Source organism: Myxine glutinosa, chromosome 7, assembly GCF_964187855.1.
Source record: "Myxine glutinosa chromosome 7, kmMyxGlut1.1, whole genome shotgun sequence".
In the NCBI taxonomy this organism is placed as follows: Eukaryota; Metazoa; Chordata; class Myxini; order Myxiniformes; family Myxinidae; genus Myxine; species Myxine glutinosa.
This window is the reverse complement of record NC_136267.1, coordinates 107,844,063-107,864,359: the sequence shown is the minus strand read 5'-3', so window position 1 is coordinate 107,864,359 and position 20,297 is coordinate 107,844,063. Positions and strand designations below refer to the sequence as shown.

The window sequence follows — 20,297 nt, the reverse complement described above, 5'->3', positions numbered from 1 at the left end:
AACTAAAGCAATTGCTTTACTGGACAGTGTGCATGCACGGTTAGGACGAGATGCCATACAATTTGCCAAATTCAGAGTCAAAGTACTGCTTACCTGCAGGTTCTTGTTCCGATTCATGTCCAGATTCATGTTCCACAGTGTTCAAAATTTAAATTTAATTGTTCATTTTCGTTTTTAATTTAAATTAAACTAAGGTTGACCTCACCCATTAAAAAAGAGAAGAGGAGGATGAGATGAAGAAATTAAGTAGTTGCTTGATCACACAAATAGACCGATAGACAGACAGTGAAGCAATTGCTTAACACTACTTTGTGGGGGTAATGAGCCATTATCCATTTTGAGGTGGACTGTCTTTCCCCAGTGTGGAAAGTTCTGGAGACACAATTTTTAATATAAAACTTCTAACTCTAACACCATTAAAGGCCAACTAGTTATTTGATATCTGCAAGTGGTAGGGAGCATTCAGATGTGGAAAGGATAGAAATATGAAATAAAGGAAGAAAGGAGAGAAGAGTGGAGGGGCAGGAGTAGGGGGAGGGGGAGGGGGTAGAGGGAAGGAAGAAGTAAGTAGTATGACCAATAGGTAGTAGGTTGTCGACAGCAACCGCTCAGGGTAGTACTACTATTCAGACGTAAGAGCCGTAAAGTGGTGCCCGGAACCATCTTTCACTCTTCGTGTCAGGATTGCTGGTCTTACTTTCTGTCTCACTCAAGCTATAGCCACCAGGCTAGCTTTAATCTCCCTTTCTTACGAGGAACCAAGTAATGATCTATAAAAGTTCATATAAAGGGATGCCCCTTTATATGATCTTTTATAGAGCATTACTTGGTTCCTCTTAAGAACACAAGGGTAGTCCAACATACACACAAGATTTTTCGAATGTCCCTTCTTTTCCATTGTTTGGCATTTTCTACAAGCTATGGAATGTCCCTTCTTTTCTATAGTTTGCCACATGGCACATACCATATAAAAGGGCCTTTTTCTATGCCCCTGGCATTTTTCCCAAGAATAGGAATCATGGACAGTTCTAAGGATTGGAAAGCCAACACAAAAACTGTCCCATTATGATGGAAAATTTAATGGAGGAGCACCATATTATTATGTTATGAACTACACCAAGCAGCATATGCTTCTACCGATGCCAAAAAAAAAAAAAAAAAAAAACACCTTTAGAGGCCATTTTCCCCCGCAAAGCGGGGGTTGGCCTTTTTCGGGCACCGTGGTTGTTGTTGTTTTTGTTGGTCCCCTTTTTGAAGCAATGTTTTACGGCCGGATGCCCTTCCTGCCGCCAACCCTTTTTGTCGCCTTTTACGACAAGCAGGGAATTACCAGTGAACTGGTACTCAAACCGATGCCAATGCTCTTCGTTATATTCATGCATCATATTTACATTTTACAAAACGTATTTGATATTTTTTTCTATTATCAGCCTTCATAAATAGCATCAAAAACTTTTAATTATACCTTTTGGAAAGTATAATTGAAGTCAAAATATGTAATATACATGTATAAAATATGTAAGAGCATATTAAGATGAAAGTGCAACTTTATATGATGTGTCAGGATTTGTATTAGGCCAAACCTCTGATTCAATGTAGGGAAACTCTGACACAAGGCGTTTGCCCACAATAGGCCATCGTTTGCCTGTGACCTTTGACATCTTGGCAATTGAAATGGCTTTGTCACCATAGGTTGATGCGAGGTGCTTGGCTACCTGTGTAGAAAGAAACATGCAAAATGTGATTTAAAACCTCCAACAAAAATGTCTGTATTACGTTGTTATACTAGTTCACACCATGATAAATATAAAGCACATTTTTGTGTAATCAGGTGTAAAGAAAATGTTTTGAAACATCATCCGAAAAAGATGAAACCAAAAAGGTAGTCATCTCCACCACCAAAGGTGGATGGAGGTTATGTATTCAACCCTGTTTGTTTGTTTTTCTGTTTGTCTGCAAGAATTATATCTCAAAATTTGTAGATGGATTCGGACAAAACCTGGTGGAGCGGTTGTGTGGGTGACAAGGACCAATTGTTTCGATTTTCGGAAAGAACCAGATCCGCATCCAGATACTATAATTATTTTTAAGCGATTCTTCACCATAGAGAGAGAGTTAAGAGCCAAAAACGATAGAAAGCATGTTATTTCAAAACGTTGTGGATGGTTTATGAAAAAACTTGGTAGTTGAGTTGTTAGGTGACAAGAACAAGCTTATTAGATTTTAGGTAAGGTCCAGATGCAGATCCGGAATATCAGTGGGATACAAAACGTAAACAGTTCAGACTGGTGGAGGTATGCGCTCCATCGAGTCGTTCTAATTTCTCCCACTGTGCTTAAGGAGTTTTCCTCAAAAACCTGGTGGTGCCTCGGTTTGTCTCTTGAGTATGCTACCCCTCCATCCCTTCACTCACTTCAAATGGCACAACAGCTGACTCCGCTTGTGAAAAGGTCGAATGCCCCAATTCTGTGTTTGCTTCCAAATCTTGTGTCAACATCCCCACGTTCTCTGTACCTACCCTACACAGTCATACCAAACTGCCCTTGGACTCTGTACCCTTTGCACCTGAGAAGGTAGAGAAGTTTCTGGCAACCCTCAACTCTGGATCTACTACTGGCCGAGACGGCATCAGCGCACATGTCCAAAAAACGCGCAGTGTTGCTCTTGCACAACCTCTTTCTGCTCTGTTCACCCTATCATTTGCCCTATGTCATCGTCCATCTGCTTGGAAATCAGCCAACATAATTGCAATGCACAAATATGGTGCAAAAACGTATCCCCTCAAGTGCAGACCCATTAGCCAACTTCCAGTCATCAGCAAGGCCATGGAATCCATCATTGCAGTTCATATCCTTACTTTTCTCCAAAGGCCTCATATCTCAGATCACCAATTTGGATACAGACCAGGTCAATCTAACTCGGACATCCTGCTTCCACTGACCAAACAATTAATGGAAGCCACCAATGTCATTCATGAGATCAGGGCCGTCTCTCTGGAAATATCTCTTGCTTTGGATACATTGTGCCACACCGACTTGCTCTCCAAACTCTCTGCCCATGGCATCCAGGGGCACCTCCCAAGAGTAGCAGAAGTCAGTAAGCCATCTTTGACCAAACACACGGCCCTCAACAGCATCCTCTTATCTCCTCTCTCTGTCAAGGCTGTACTTGTCATCTTCATCAACGATCTCTCTGACTTTCTGGAAATCCTTTTATCTCTTTGCTGATGAATCTACCCTCTGTTGATGACTCTACCAAGGCCTTCAAGATCATTGTAATCTCATCTCCCATGATGAAGTTGAGGCTCTGGGCTTATCACTTTCATGTCGTAGACAGGTCGGAGGTCTTTTTCTTCCATAACGTAATTTCTGGCATAAGGTAACCCATAACGCACCCTTTACCTTTTCTGTCATATGTCCCCTCAAATCTCCCTCCCCCAGGTTTCTGCAGGTTGGGCTCAGTCTGCAAGTAACCCCCTTCTGATGAAACACCCAAATTCCAGAATCACTGTTGAGTTCCACTCTTTCATTGCTCTTTTTTCTTGCCTGAGAAACCATGTTCCTCAGACTTTTCAATCTCATTCTGCCCTCCAGGGCTTCAAGACAGCTGTTAACCACCATCTCAGGTCATCCCCTATCCACAAACAATAAATGTTCTACCCCATTAACCCTCCTCAAGCGCAACTCTTTCCAAGTTTCCAGTTTTTACTTCCTGAAGGTTTTTGGCTGTATCAATCTTGATCAACCCGTTTCCTCTTCTAGCCCCCATTCTTACACATATACCTCATGTCTCCTTTTATTTTGTCCAACTCTGCTGTTTGTGTGCCCCCTCTGTTTCTACTGTACCTTTTGTGATGTTACATCCTGGTGCGTTCCATGCTCTCCTTCATGAGCCCAAACATTGTATACAAAAAATTCAACCAAAATCATGAAAGATTATGTTTGCTTGTATACACAAAAGATGCACTTTTATGATCTCAGCTTAAATGCCCATCCATGACGGGTCCTCGTAAATACCATAAATATGCTCTTTCAGCTCATATAAGCATGTTCTGTGATAATTGCATTGTTTAATTAGTTCCATATTATTATTTTTTGTGCACATATATCTTTACAATTTAATTCTAGCTTAAGTTGCCCCAAAACAGTTATGTACTCATTTTAATTTATGAAAAATGCAATCTCTGAAGTTTTGGCTGAATTTAGTACCCTCCATAAGCAATGGAACAGTGAAGTCAAATTTGTTGTTATTTCTGTATAATTCAAGAAATTTGAATTTGAGATAAAAATATGAATATGAGGCAAGAGCCAGAAGGTCAGCTTTTTATTGGTATTTCTGTGCATAAATGTTTTACTAATAGCATTTTAAATGTTTAGTCCCCCCCCGGCCCCCCCCCCCCCTCCCCCAATTTTAGGGAAGCATAAGTATTGGAACAGATTAACTTAAAGTAAATTAAAGTGGTATAATAGTTAGTAGTTGGTTGCGTATTCCTTGCATGTAATAATTGCATCGAGCCTGTGACCCAATGACATCACCAAACTCTTGGTATCTTTAAAATAAAATTAAGAGAGTCATTTGAGTGTTCTTATCGATTCCATGTTCGTGCAAAGTGCTGATGACTTGCCTTTGGTTTTCAGACGGTGTGGCCTACCATGTGGTCTTGTGTCTAGTACTTTACCTGCACTTGAAATTTTATTCACACGACAAATCTTATTTGTAAACAGACCTTTATTTGCATGAAATTGATGTTTGAATGATCTCGGAGCTTGAGAGATTGAACTAGTTGCAAATAACAGGGTGCTTAAAACTCTCTAGTGCCTAAAAGAACTCGCTAGTGCTCAAAAGATTCACCCACATGTTTGCCATATTATTAAGAAAAAAACAACTAAATTATGTTTTATGCATTAACATCATAGTATTATGGTATTATATAGCTCCAATGTTTTTGTGTCTGTGAAACACCAGGATGGCAGTTTTTAGCTGGGTCAGGATTCAAACCCAGGCTAGACAGCTTGAAGGTGAATGTGCACACCTACCTCTAGGCCATCCTGTCAGCCCTTATTTGTTTGTGATCAATAATAATGGAAAAGAATGAATATGTATTTTAATACTTTTAGGTGGCTTTAGCAACTTTGCTTTAAGATCCCAGAATGAGAGATTTGAAGTTACCAGAAAATGAGAGAAGAGAGAGACCAGGGGTGAGGACTTGTAACAAAATCTGAAGGATTAACTCATTCCATGAGTGCCGAGTCAGCCTTGTTGATCACGTGCATTCCATCTAAAAGTAACTCATGAATAGCATGAGCTTTTATTAGCTGCCTCTGCACGTGTCTGTCTTACTATTATGATCTCTTGGTGGCAGCTTGCATCATCCTGCCCAGATCTAAGTGCTGAAAATAACTTGGCATGTCGTGTGTGGAACATCACGATACACTAAGTATAAGTAACCCAGAATGGGGACACGAGACCCATGGAAAGAAGCCAACATGATTGGTGCCCGGTAGGGAACACACACTGCATATGCTGCCGACTACATTTTAGCACTACTTCCCTTTTCTACGACTCAGCACTGCTACATTTAGCACCAAGTCTTTCCATGGCACCCACAATCAGACTGATCATGACTTCACTGGCTTGGTAATTCATCTGATCTCCAAAGTGTTCCCTTTCTATCAGAATGTATCCCAAAGTGTTCCCTGCTAAGTCTCAAAGCAGACTTTTCCTACCTCTTTGTTCTTGTGATGTTGAGGCTTCAGTGGTTACCAAGTGTACCTCATTTTGCACTTTCCTGCAATGCTTACAGCAAGATGGTAATTTTCAAGGGTTTTTTTTTTTAATCAACAAGATTTGAAATGCCAGAAATAGACTACAGACACGATATAAGAGTTGTCCACCTCCCTCATCTTGAGAGAGGATTACACCTTACTCCTCTTTAAATTTACCTTTAAATATGATGATTACCTTATTGCGGTGGGGGGTGGGGATAGGGAGGGAATGGCGGGATTTTATACATTTTTTCCCCTTGACCTGAAGTTGGTACCCCCACCAGCACATATGCAAAATTTGGTGGAGATTAGACCAGGGGTGAGGAATTGTAACAAAATTAAAGGAAGCGGTTTCACAATGAAACACATACGCACACATACAGTGCATTCAGAAAGTATTCAGACCCCTTCACTTTTTTCACATTTTGTTATGTTGCAGTCTTGTGCTGAAATCGTTTAAATTCATTTTTCCCCTCATCAATCTGCACTCAATACCCCATAATGACAAAGAGAAAACAGTATTTTAGAAAGTTTTGCAAATTTAATAAAGAGAAAAAACTGAAATATCACATCAACATAAGTATTCAGACCCTTTGCTATGACACTTGAAATTTAGCTCAGTTGCCTCCCATTTCTCTTGATCATCTTTGACATGTTTCTACACCTTGATTGGAGTCCACCTGTGGTAAATTCAATTGATTGGACATGATTTGGAAAGGCACACACCTGTCTACATAAGGTCTCACAGCTGACAATGCATATCACAGCAAAAACCAAGCCATGAGGTCGAAGGAACTACCTGCAGAGCTCAGAGACAGGATTGTGTCGAGGCACAGATCTGGGGAAGCCTACAAAAAAATCTCTGCTGCATTGAAGGTTCCCAAGAGCACATTGGCCTCCAAAATTCTTAAATGGAATAAGTTTGGAACAACCAGGACTCTTCCTAGAGCTGGCCGCCTGGCCAAACTGAGCAATCGGGGGAGAAGGGCCTTGGTAAGAGAGGTGACCAAGAACCCGATGGTCACTCTGGCTGAGCTCCAGAGATCCTGTGTGGAGATGGGAGAAACTTCCAGATGGACAACCATCACTGCAACACTCCACCGATCTGGGCTTTATGGCAGAGTGGCCAGACGGAAGCCTCTCCTCAGTGAAAGACACATGAAAGCCTGCTTGGAGTTTGCAAAAAAGCACCTAAAGGACTCTCAGACTGTGAGAAACAAGATTCTGTGGTCTGATGAAACCAAGATTGAACTGTTTGGCTTCCGTCTTGCCACTCTGCCATAAAGCCCAGATCGGTGGAATGTTGCAGTAATGGTTGTCCATCTGGAAGTTTCTCCCATCTCCACACAGGATCTCTGGAGCTCAGCCATAGTGACCATCGGGTTCTTGGTCACCTTTCTTACCAAGGCCTTTCTTCCCCGATTGCTCAGTTTGGCTGGGTGGCCAGCTCTAGGAAGAGTCCTGGTTGTTCCAAACTTCTTCCATTTAAGAATTATGGAGGCCACTGTGCTCTTGGGAACCTTCAATGCAGCAGAGATTTTTTGTAGGCTTCCCCAGATCTGTGCCTCGACACAATCCTGTCTCTGAGCTCTGGAGGCAGTTCCTTCGACGTCATGGCTTGGTTTTTGCTCTGATATGCATTGTCAGCTGTGAGACCTTATATAGACAGGTGTGTACCTTTCCAAATCATGTCCAATCAATTGAATTTACCACAGGTGGACTCCAATCAAGGTGTAGAAACATCTCAAAGATGATCAAAAGAAATGGGAGGCACCTGAGCTAAATTTCAAGTATCCTAGCAAAGGGTCTGAATACTTATGTCAATGTGATATTTCAGTTTTTTCTTTTCAATAAATTTGCAAAACTTTCTAAAATCCTGTTTTCTCTTTGTCATTATTAGACACAGGGCCATAGGGTGGATATCTATTTTTTTTTTGATTTCATGACCTGAACCTAGGGATTTGGCAAGAAGGGTGTGGGATGAAGCCTTATGACCTCCAAAACATCTTGTTTTTTTTCACAAGCGATATCGTGGTACGTTACCGAGAACCGCTGCCCCAAAACACCAGTATACACCAATTGTATGTTACATTTGAAATACCCATTTACACAGTAAAAAAACAACACAAACTATATGATGTCATGTTCACATTGGTCTTGGCAGCAATATTTATTAATTCAGACCCCCAAAAGTAGTAAAAATGTTGTTTTAACGACTTGGTAAAATAACATGCTGTTGATGCATTTATCAGAAAGTCATGTTTTTGGACCTTAAAACCTGCATAATTTTAAATTTTTGTGCAATATTTGTGATTGGTGTTGCTACTACGATCCATGGTGGTTTACCAATGCTATTTTGAAACTGTTAATAGGTCCAATAAGTGTGTAAGGGGTGATATTTTAACCCATCAAAGACAATTACGCGGCGTACAAGCGAACCAGTGCGCATTGACGTCATGATAAACTCGAGATGGGCTAGAGAAGCTCCACCGTCTCAATGTATGAACTCCAGAAGCGAAATGTTGGTTTGGTGTCACTTGCTTCTAAGAATTTGTCAAAGGAGGTTTTGAAGTCTTTGAACTTGTCACTGTTGAGAATGACATGGTAGTTTGGATGTGGGAAAGCTTCAGCTAAGTTTGACAAAAGTTCCTTCACTCTACCCGCTTCATGTTCTGGAATAGATTCAAAATATGCATCCAGGAGCATCTGCTGCATCGCGTCTGACATCAGCTTATGGGCTCAAACTGCCCTGTTGTAATGCTTGCCGCTGAACACTCCATTCACAGACCCCACTGCAACAATCTCTGACTCAACCAGGATGTCTTGGAGACCACCATCTCGAAATCTCTTTCCAATACAGCCAAGAAAGGACATTGCAGTGTGGAATGCCCCAAGTCGAATTACCAGTCTCTTCATGAACTGTGCATTCTTCCATCTAATGAGCTGTGCCTTGCAATAGATGGCTTGGTCAACGACAATGACGACTGCTTCCAACTGTAACTTGTCGGCGATCTGAACACTTCTCTGCAGTATTGTTAGTACCGTATTCATTTCAGTCGGAGTGGCATCAATGACAGGGAGATACCCTATCACGCTCTTTGGTGGAACTTCAACACAAGACAGTAGTTGGTTGAATCCTGTCCAAGATGGCAGAGTCCCGTCAATGTTGTACTTGGTGATGTGGTATGCTAGGTCTATCGTCTTAGGGTGCTGGAGTAATGGGAAGTACGTTGCTCGATCCAATGGAACGCTGGTTGCGAATGGAGCGGGTCCTTCGTTTTTCCCTCCATAATATGTGGCAAGGTTCACTGCAGGTGGCTTCAATGACGTTGATGTCATTGCACGTTGAAGCTGCAATAAATACACATAAAAGAAAACAATTAAAATTATGTGAGTTAAAAATGTCTAGACCTCAAGTCATGGTTAGCCCGACTAGATTCCCTCCCCCCCACCCCCCCCCCCCCCTTCCTCAGACTTCCTTTTAAAAATTTATTTGTTTCACCTCGGCCCTACCTCCTTGCATAAATATTGGACAGTTCCTTCAATTCAAAATCGTTCGACTACACACAAAATCATTTTACATATACCTCACAAAAAAAAAAATCAAACTAAGTTTTGAAGCATTGTCATGACTTATTATTCAAGTTATTCAACCTACCAGTATTGGCTGCATTTTCTTCTCTCTTTTTCATGCTGCTTTGCACCCTGCTCACTCGTTGTTTATCGGTAAATCGTGAATAACACACTTGATGAAACGCTGCATCATGCGGTATACTGCATCATATACTGCAAACTATAGCAGGTAAATAATAGCAGGTATTGTTACCATACTGTTGCCACGTTCGCCGAATTCGTCAGCGTGGTTCTTCACGAAATTTCTCGCAATTTCAGCTTGTAGTGGGGGGGCCAGTTTTCCCGTTGAATTCAAATGTTAATTTGTGGACACTGGTTGGGTTGTCTTTAGGGATGATAGAAGTTGTAGAAAAAATATGTCTCCATTTTTTTCAAGTTCTTTATAGCGGCCATTTTGGATTATCAAAATGGCGTTTGTTGAAAACCGAAATTGTCATTATCTTGGCTTCTAAATGACCTAGAGTGTTAATTTTGGTGTCCAAATGTACATATTTGCGGATACTTAATCCAATAAACACACATTTATACACCTACATATGATCAAAAGGGTTCTTATGGCAGCCATCTTGGATTTTCACGCACTTATGCCAACACATATATATATTTTTTTCCATCATTTTCACTTCTAAATCACATAAAGGCTGGACTTTAGTGTTCAAATGTACACTTATAATGTCTTTGTGCAATATTTTTAGTTGGCAGTGTTCATTGTTACATTGAAGGATCTCCATCCTCCTCATCATCAGTGTTATCGATTCCCATGGGGCGCTCCTGACCCGTGTTACCACACACCTCTTCATCTGCCCCACACATACACATCTCAGAACAGTTGAGATGCTGAGACCTGCATGAGCAGTGAGACATGCATTGGGTCTTCTTGCAGTTACATTTGATTAGATGTGTGATGGCAGCTGGGGCTGGAGGGTCCTTGGTTGTGATGGGCACCAGCTGATCTCCTTCTGCTCTCCATCCATGTTCTGTTGGTTGTGGAAGCTGGGGGTCCGGTACATCAGCCTGATGCCACACCATGGCCTGGAAATGTGCACGAGCAATGGCTTCATGTAAAGCTCCCCGTGTTGGTGGCAGCTTCTGTGCCTCTAGCTGTTTCTTGGTAAACAGTCTCCACCTCAGCTTGCCCACATCCACAACTGTAGTACGAGGCTCATACAGCTGGCATACAAATGCCTCAATGTCACTTTCTGTGTCAGCTCTCAGCTCCTCAGAGGCCCCAAGGTCATGAAACGCAGATACCACCTCAACAGAGCACCTATTGAGGGCTTGCCAACATGTGAGCTTTCCCTTGCCGGCAAACCGACCAGTCTGGTCTGCTCCCGTGAATGCATGGAATCCTGGTAGGGCTGCAGCCTTCCTGACACCAAGTTCATGTACTATTGGTTCCAGTGAGATTTGCCTCTTCTTGTTCCCCACACCCGTGATGAAGTATGTGTCTTTGCATAGTTCATGGTACCGGTGGAGTGCTAGGATGAATACATCAGTATCAGGTGACTGAATGTACAGCTGTGTTGCACCTCTTCGGACGGCATCTAGACTGTGAAGAAAGATCCTCGTATCAGCCTCCTCCTGGGAGCTACGGAGATGCTGTACATCCATGCAGTTGGAGAAGACATCCTGCCTTGAAGTGACGATGAAGACCTTGGTAGTCCCCTCAAAGTGACACAGAGCTTTCTTTGCCAGATAGACAGTTAGCTCATCTTTGGTGTTGGTGTGCGACAGGAACTGTTTTGCTGTCAGTTTCCCAATTGGGGTGCTGTCTTGAACGTGGTAAGCAGTGGGCGGCTTGCCACCTTGGCGCCTCTCCCGTGTGGCCTCTTTCAGTGAATTTGGCAGATCATATCGGTCAAACACGAGGTGGACTTCATCATACCCGTTGGTCTTGCAGTCCAGTGTTGCATTGAAATGGCCAGCCCACTGGGCACATGTTTTGACCCATTGTGGCTTACCCATTGCTTGCACTAATGCCATGCCGTCTATGACAGTCACCTTCTTGGGAGGGGGTGGAGTATGTTCAGGATTGTCGTCGTCTGGCTGCTGACCAGTGCCAGTTGACTTCTTGGGTAGATCTTCTCGGATGGTCCTCTATGGCATTCCCAGCAGCCCTCAGTGCAGCCATCACAGTGTGCATCTCCCCTAGTCGCAGTACCCACTTGCCTTTGCAGTCATCTCTGGTCATCTCCAGCTGTTTGGCTCGCTCATACAGGGCCATGTCTAAGGTGATCACTGTCTTCCTATCGGGACCCATGACCATGCAGTTGATTTGCTGTGTCTGTTTCAAGACTGTTATCAGTGTTTGCCATTCATGGGCTGGTGCTGCTACCAATGGCAGGGCGTTGACCTCTGTCAGAGGCTTCGAAGAGGAGAGCAGTGAGTTGTAGGCTGTCCAAGTTGGGATATCGTGATGCTTGATCCTACTGCCAGGTGGTTGTTTTGGATCGTGGACGAGTGACCCAACAGGGTCAGCATGCTGGGGTTCTGCAGCTTGCAGCTGGTCATCTGGTGGGATGATGTCGTCTTGTACGTCCTCAGCTTCAGCTGTTCGCATGATTGTGCGTGAAAGTAGCCACACTGTGTCCGTCGCAGAGTACGGCTTGGTGACATCTGGGTTTGACCGTGTCTTGAAGCTATACGTGGTACCTGTGGCAGATTGTTTGTTTGGTGCTTGGCAAGGAACAAAGTCTGGAGCAGTCAGAACCTTGAGTGAGCGGTGTCTGGCCTTTCGGTCATGTAGTGTCAGTGTTCTATGTTCATCTGTGGAGGGTGCATGTTCCCGTCGTTGGTAGAGTGCCCAGGCTGTAGCATGGAGTGTCCGCTTCCCATCAGGTGTGTCTTCATTGAAGTCACTGTTGTCCACTGCAAAGAAGACAAACGTCCCTATGCGCATGGTTCTTGGAAAGTATACACCCTGTTCTGTCGTAGACTCTATGACTGAGTTGGCCAGCTGTGTCTCCAACCGCAAGATCCGACTATAATCAACAGACAGACCGAACCCATGCAGGAAATCCAGAAGCTTCTTGTTTCTGGTGGACTGATGGACTACAATGGCAACGGCAAGCTGCTGTGGCCATTCTAAGCGATGGCGGAATGGTGCATCTGGCTCTTTGGGCTTGTACGTGACTTGGCGTTTTGACTTGTAGCCGTACATGATGTTCTGACTGATGGTTACATCTCGATGAATAGTGGCTGAGCGCATAGTCTCTGGCTCAATGCTCGTGGCTGGTCCTTCCAGTAGCCAGCGGAGGAAAGCATAGAGTACTTTGGGTACATGCTTTTCAGCATCATCAGTGTTCATTTCTCCTTCAAATTGCCATGGGTGCTTGTTCTGACAAGCAATGGCACTGCGGAGAACAGAGGCACTCTCAAACAGTTGTTCGATGTTTTTTTCATTTGTCTTCGTCATTGCATCTTCGACAGCTGCATCACGCACGGCAGTGGAGAATACACAGTCTGACTCGTTTCGACGTTTTGGTTTCATGAAGTGAACGTCATCAATGTGAGAGTTGATTTTCTCCTTCATGCCTTGGGTAGTAGGTGATGGGACATTGTGCACACCATTATTGTCAAGAATCCTGGAGTAAACCGACTTCAGGTCAGACATGTTGAGAATTTCACCAGCTTGGAGTAGAGAGCGAACAAGGCTGACAAACTCAATGTCTGCGGCTATTTTGATAACATTAGTTTCTTGCAGTATGTGTTCTTTGTCATCACTTGATGTCCCACTCTTGGGAGCACGTTGGACATTCTGCACCCAGCATGGGAGATGATACTTGACGTCGATCGCATGAGCATCATGTGCACTGATGGCAGCACTCAGCTGAACTTTCCACTTGTGGTTGCTGCCTTCTTCAACAGCTTTCTTCAGCTGTTTACCTGCGTTGAACGTGCATACAACATGTACACTTTCCTTAGTGACCTCTTGACAGAAGAAACAAAGGTCTCTGTTGAATGGAGTTGATGATGAACGTGTGAAGCGAAGAGTCTCGTCTTGCGTAGAACCTGAGGTACTTGCAGCGGCAGGTGCAGAAGAAGGACGTCCACACCTCTTATGAAGATGCTGGGTGTCGCCATGTTCGCAGGCTTTCTGGTGGCGAACTCTAGCACGCTCCAGGTGAGCAGTGTTGCATGGAGATCCATAACATGCCCGGTGCCACTTTGCTTTATTGTTCCTCAAGTCAGTGGCAGTGAAACAGCTTAATCGTTCGCTGATCTGTTTGAAGTCGGCATCACCATATCGTGCCCTCTCCTGGATGAACTGGAGAAACTTTGCATATGAGCCCAGTGCTGGCTCAGTCACTAGTGCACCTTGGGGATCCTGGCACTGAATGCAAAGTGTGAAATCAGTTTCTTTCTTGGTTTTCTTGCTTTTTGGCTCCATCATAGCTCAGGGTCACGAATCTGGAACATACAAATAACAAATAACAATTAAGATAGATGTGCATTAAGTTAGATTTTGGACACTGGTTCGGCTGTGCCATAAAAACCTATTTTTATCCCTTGTAGGTTATTAAAGAAGGTTTCATTCAATTCTCTATCCCCAAAAATGTACAACTGGACACCAGAATCGAAACTCTAGGTCATTTAGAAGCCAAGATAATGGAATTTTACGTTTTCGACATCCGCCATTTTGAAAATCCAAAATGGCCGCCATAAAGAACTTGAAACAATTGGAGACATATTTTTTCTAGAACTTATATCATCCCTAAAGACAGCCCAACCAGTGTCCAAAAATTAACAAGCAATTTCACCGGGCATTTCAATCTGCTACATTGGCCCCCCCACTATTGATCACCTTCTAAATTCTGCCACGTAAGAACAAATTGCAAATATCGCGGCCATGTTAATCACTAAAAGGTATTAAACTTGATCTTTTGGCCGGAAAAATGCACATATAACAGCGTTTCTCGCTCCCACCCTCGTCACCGTCGCTGCTACTGGAGGCCGCCATTTTGTTTACTCGCAGCCGGAAGCCCAGACATCGTTCGTAGCGCGAATAAGCGCGATCCTCATTGGTCAATACATCGAAATGCGTTCGAGGCTAAACGGAGATTTTGGAAATAAAATTATACATTTCAACATTATATTACAGACTAACGTACCAGAATCTGACTTGTGAAAAGTCATGAACATTATTTCTTAATTTTTTCTATATTATCATGCCAATTTGATGCCCACCCGATTTTCAGGTCACGAAATGAAATGAAAAATTGGAACACCTGGCAGTCTATATGGGGTATTGAGTGTAGATTGATGAGGGAAAAAATGAATTTAAACGATTTCGGCATAAGGCTGCAACATAACAAAATGTGAAAAAAGTGAAGGGGTCTGAATACTTTCTGAATGCACTGTACCTTTGTATAATTTACTAGCAGAAGTACCCGGCATTGCCGGGCGGGGGAGGGGAGGGGAACGGGGGGGAGGGGAGCAGAGCGGGGGGGGGGGAGGGGAGAAGAGGGGGGAGGGGAGGAGAGGGGGGAGGTGGAGGGGGAGGGATGGGAGGGGGAGAGGGGTGGGAGGGGGAGGGGAAGGGTAGGGGTGGGAGGGGGAGGGGGAGGGTAGCGGGGGAGGTGGAGGGGGAGGGGGAGGGAGGAGAGGGAGGAGGATGGAAGGGGGAGCGGGGAGGGGGGAGGGGGAAAAGGGAGGAGGAGGGGGAAAAGGGAGGGGGAGGGGAGAAGGGAGGGGGAGGGGAGAAGGGGAGGGGGTAGGGTGGAGGGGGAAGGGAGAAGGGGTGGGGGTAGGGTGGAGGGGGAAGGGAGGGGGAGGGGAGGACGGAGGGGGGAGGGGGAAGGGGGAGGGGGAAGGGGAGGGCCAGTCAACAATGACGTTGCAGTTCTCATGGTCGGAGAGCAGCACAACAATCGCGACATCGTCCTGCATCTTCGCAACAGCACAAAGCGGATTTTGGAGACTCACCGATCCTGTGACGCCCTCCAGTACCGGCGTTGCCGGGCGGGGGAAGGGAGACCCATACATTCCCAACCCGTACATTCGCCCTCTCGACTCAAGCTCACTCGGACAAAAGCCTCGCACAAATTACACCGTGAAGGCCCAATGGCCAAGTCTATGCCACAAATCAAGTACGTGAGCGAGTCGGGCGCACTAAATTGAAAATATATAGAACGCTCATACTCCGTGAAAAGTGAAGCCGCCGTGTCGCCATCTTGGTTAGCACGACTCGACCAACTCGCTTCGCGGATCTCGTTTGTTTTGAACGTGTGAATTACGTGCGAACGCGTAACTGTGAGTTTATGGCGGCAAGGAACATCACGTGATCGCTCTGAGCGAATCAGCGCGCTGCTCTGCCACCTGCTCAGATTCTGTGTATAATATTCCTCGCTGAAATGCGCTGAGGTAAATATGAATAAAAAATATGGATCTCGTAAAGATGAAAGGAAAAAAAACCTATGTGGTGTGAATGGCAATGTTCCTTGCTGAAATGTGAAAAAACGCAATCGCTTTTCGCTCTGAAATACGTGCGAACGCGTAACTGAGTTTATTGCGGCAAGGAACATCACGTGATCGCTCTGAGCGAATCAGCGCGCTGCTCTGCCACCGCCTCAGATTCCGTGCATAATATTCCTCGCTGAAATGCGCTGAGGTAAAAAAATGGTAAAAAAATATTATGAAATAATTTTTTAGGTCGGCCATGTTCTTCCCAGGCTCAATGGCCATGTCTATGCCAAATATCAAGCATGTGAGCCTCTCCGTTTAGGAGTCTATCGGTAACATTACACACACACACACACACACACACACACACACACACACACACACACACACACACACACACACACACACACACACAAACTGTGTTTTATATATATAGATAAAAAAGATGGATCTCGTAAAGATGAAAGGAAAAAAAACCTATGTGGTGTGAATGGCAATGTTCCTCGCTGAATGTGAAAAAACGCAATCGCTTTTCGCTCTGAAATACGTGCGAACGCGTAACTGAGTTTATGGCGGCAAGGTACATCACGTGATCGCTCTGAGCGAATCAGCGCGCTGCTCTGCCACCGCCTCAGATTCCGTGCATAATATTCCTCGCCGAAATGCGCTGAGGTAAAAATATGGTAAAAAAATATTATGAAATTTTTTTTTTTAGGTCGGCCATGTTCTTCCCAGGCTCAATGGCCATGTCTATGCCAAATATCAAGCACGTGAGCCTCTCCGTTTAGGAGTCTATCGGTAACATTACACACACACACAAACTGTGTTTTATATATATATAGATTAATTTAGACACACTTTATTTAGGTCACATAGGAGTTTATACCATACACAGGAACCAATTTAAGTATAGCTTTGAAGAACCACCTTTAGAGGCCATTTTTCCCTGCAGAGCAGGGGTTGGCCTTTTTTGGGCACCATGGTCCCCTTTTTGAAGAGTTGTTTTATGGCCGGATGCCCTTCCTGCCGCCAACCCTGTTAGTCGCCTCTTGCGACACACAGGGAATTACCAGTGAACAGGTACTCAATTTGCCGACCTCGGAAGGATGACAGGCTGAGTCAACCCTCCTGGTGTTAATTCAGCGATCGACCGGGATTCGAACCCAGGATCCTAGGATCCCAAACCAGCACCCTAACCGCTAAGCCGACACCTGGCTATAAGTCTCGCTTTAAAGGTTATTAACAAAATTTTAAAATCGATATGTTGATATAGGAAGCCAGTAAAGTGTGTTGAGAATTGGAGTGATGTGATCAAATTTCCATGGCCTGAACCATGAGCCTGGCTGGCTGCTGTATTCTGCAGCAATTGTAAGGGTCTAAGAGCCAAGTTTGCCAGTAGGGAATTGCAATGATCAAAATGTGATGTCATGAGAACATTCACCAAAGTTAAATTGGCCTTCTGATTCAGGTATGAGCGGATTTGGGCAACATTGTGCAAACGGAAGAAAATAAATTTGTAGTTTTTGGCGATGCATGGATTGAAAGAAAGAGGAGGGTCCAGACCAACAAGAACTTATGGAAATTTCATGGAAATCTATTTTTGAGTTTTGGCAAGTTACAGATTCAGTGTTGTGGAGGATCGCGTGCAGTTGTAAATATGCTTTCAGTCATGAAATAGGTTTACTTTTTGTAAAAAATGCTCTGTTCGTTCTTATGTCCACATCCATAGTGATCAGCTGAACTTGTGCAATATAAATACAAAGTCGCAATTGTAATTAAGGCTTATTGCTTGGCTGATTTGTGATTGGATCACAGCAAGGACTTTTGGACGATTAGGGATATGACACATCATTCCTATTCTTCTTCTTCTTTCTTTAATGGCCACAATTATTCCCAGAATTCTTGTGGAGTTGGCAGGGGGGGGAAGATTTTGGCCCAAGTCTTTCAAGATCCGGCTTGCCAGGCTTGATGTTCGACAAAGTAGTTCGGGCAGTTATTTTGAATTTGGCCACTGGGCCCAGTGACAGCTCACAGACAGCACGTGTTGTCTTAATAATGAAATAGTTTATTACACATGCGGGACGAGACAGAAACATAATTCCCGAGCATGAGACAACACAGATGGAACACGTTATAATTTAACATGCATTAAATAATCTACCCATACGACCGCAGATCAGGCCACGCTCCACCAGCCAACACACGCCCGTGGTGTACATGACCAGTGTTGCCACTCGGGTTTTTCGAATTTCAACAATCGGGTGCCTAAATTTCACCAAATGCCAAGTTTTCATTAGATATCGACTGCTAAATGACAACAAACTTGTAAATATTGTTTACCATACAAACTTTATTGACAAATGAACTGTCGAACAAACTTTTTTAATGAAAAGAGTTGAGTAAAGTTCGCAAAACGGCCTCATCTGCCGTGGTCTGACGTCACCGGCCCTTCCCTCCAATCAGCGCGCAGCTTGGCCTTGTTGGTAGGTCTTTTTCACCCTCCGCACCGATTGGCCGAATGTTTGCGCCTACCTCACTGATTGGCCGAGGTGTCATTGGTCGCACTTCGATTGTCGGTGGCCAATCAGTGTGGCCCGGTTCTTGTACGCCCCTCCCCCTTGTCAATCAAAGGTCCTCCTGGGCGTGGCTATTGCTTGCCTTGCAGGATGTTTGCCTGTCATGGTGTTGTACTGGTGATGTGGCTGACTGCGGCCCCATCGGCGGTGCTCCGAACTGGCTTCCTGTTGGTTCTTAACTACTTAACATGCCCCGCCCCCTCGTGGCGGGGAGTATTGTTGATATTTCACCAGATTTCGACCAATTTCGATTTCTTCCACCAGTCCAGCAGACTCAGATCGATTTCACCCAATTGGGTGAAATTTCACCAAGACTGGTCACACAGTACATGACGGCAGTACCAAGAAGCCAATCAAGGCTCTATGCGTATGAGCGTCGCAACCAATCATGGCCCTGCAAGGCAAGCAGTGGAGTGCCCGCCCTTCTACGTCAGCCTCGAAGACACACAAAATTGCTTGTTCCGGCCCATGCCGTTCTATGTGATGCAATGAAATCTACACATGCCTGGGCCCACATGGTTCCAGATGTGGAGGAACACGAAAACATGTCTTACCCCCTCTATCACTATTTGGCCTGCAACGTGACCACGGAAACACAACAAGGACAACAACCTTGTCCACATACACACTTAATACGTGTCCAAAACGTTTCACGAACTGCGTGATATTCCACAAGGTTAAGGCCTTATAAACCACCCACCACCGCCAACCTCATGGACGTAACCGCATTTAGAATTAATTATATAAGCACACTACAATACATTTTCCAAACAAACAAATGATGTGTAAAGGAAAAGACAACGGCGCAGTGTGCTATTAATCTCACCTCAGGCTCCAGGCCGTAATCCTGTGTGAGGCGGATGTGGAGTGTGGGTGTCCAGTCATCTGCTCCATCAAGCAAAAGGCCCACAGTACAACAGGGCCCAGTTACAAGCAATTTATGTTCTGCAACTGCTCTGTCGATTGTCTCCTCAGCCATCGATCGATAAGTTGTCCATTTTCCTCCTGCCACGCACAGAGATATATCAAGACTCACAATATCCAATTATAGTATAAAAAAAACATTCCATCAATGTGGTTTCAAGTCATGTACTCTTATAGTTATAGACACCGTCTCTCTCCCTAGAAATTAACTATCAAGTTTTCTTTGAAAAATATTAGCACAAGCAGGTTTCATATTTCTACTACATTTCCTTTTTAAACATTTCCGTGTTTGCCCCGAGGCCACCAAAAGCGTTGTTAACTTAACACATCTCACGCTACGTTTCGCTGTCTGATCTTGGAAACAAAGTGAACGATACACTTAATGTCCAATTCCTGCTGTCAAAGCACTAAAATGTGCCCTGTAGCATATATGGCGAGCAATGCGATGATGCCCTGGAAAACCATTCCTTCACGTGTGTCCACTTTTTGAAAGCACATGACAACGGAAGCACAAAAGGCAGTACAGTACAAATATTCAAGTGACATGTAAAAAGACTGTCGTTAATTGTGACATATTGCCCTTTTAATTCAAGACGCAATATGTATTCTTGGTTCTTTGCTGCATGGCCATCGATATCAACACTGGAATTTTACTTTGCTGCTCCAGATCGGGCGTGTTGTCAAATGTGTGTTAACGAAACTTGTTCATAATATAAACATTTTAGTCAAGAAAGACAACGTTGCCCAAATAACTGATGTATAACTGTAACTAACCCAAGTCACTGGTTGTTGCAAGGTGAGTCACGAGTTGTTGTGGTTGTTGTATGTTGAGTCACCGGTTGTTGCAAGGTGAGTCACGAGTTGTTGTGGTTGTTGTATGGTGAGTCACTTGGTGCTGTGGTTGTTGTATGGTGAGTCTGGTTGTTGTATGTTGAGTCACTAGTTGTTGCAAGGTGAGTTACTAGTTGTTGTGGTTGTTGTATGGTGAGTCACTGGT

General features: G+C 44.2%; 1 protein-coding gene across 10 annotated transcripts in view; it reads right to left on the bottom strand.

Moving 5' to 3' along the window:
• GPD2 (glycerol-3-phosphate dehydrogenase 2) overlaps positions 1 to 20,297 on the bottom strand; it is a 274,919-nt gene that overhangs the window by 42,802 nt on the left and 211,820 nt on the right. For all 10 annotated transcript variants that reach the window (XM_068123093.2, XM_068123084.2, XM_068123092.2 and 7 more), the window contains 2 exons: positions 19,203 to 19,381; positions 1,584 to 1,715 (listed from right to left, as the gene is read on the bottom strand). In XM_068123093.2, the coding sequence (XP_067979194.2) occupies positions 1,584 to 1,715; positions 19,203 to 19,381 (311 nt within the window). The remainder of the gene's footprint in view (positions 1 to 1,583; positions 1,716 to 19,202; positions 19,382 to 20,297) is intronic.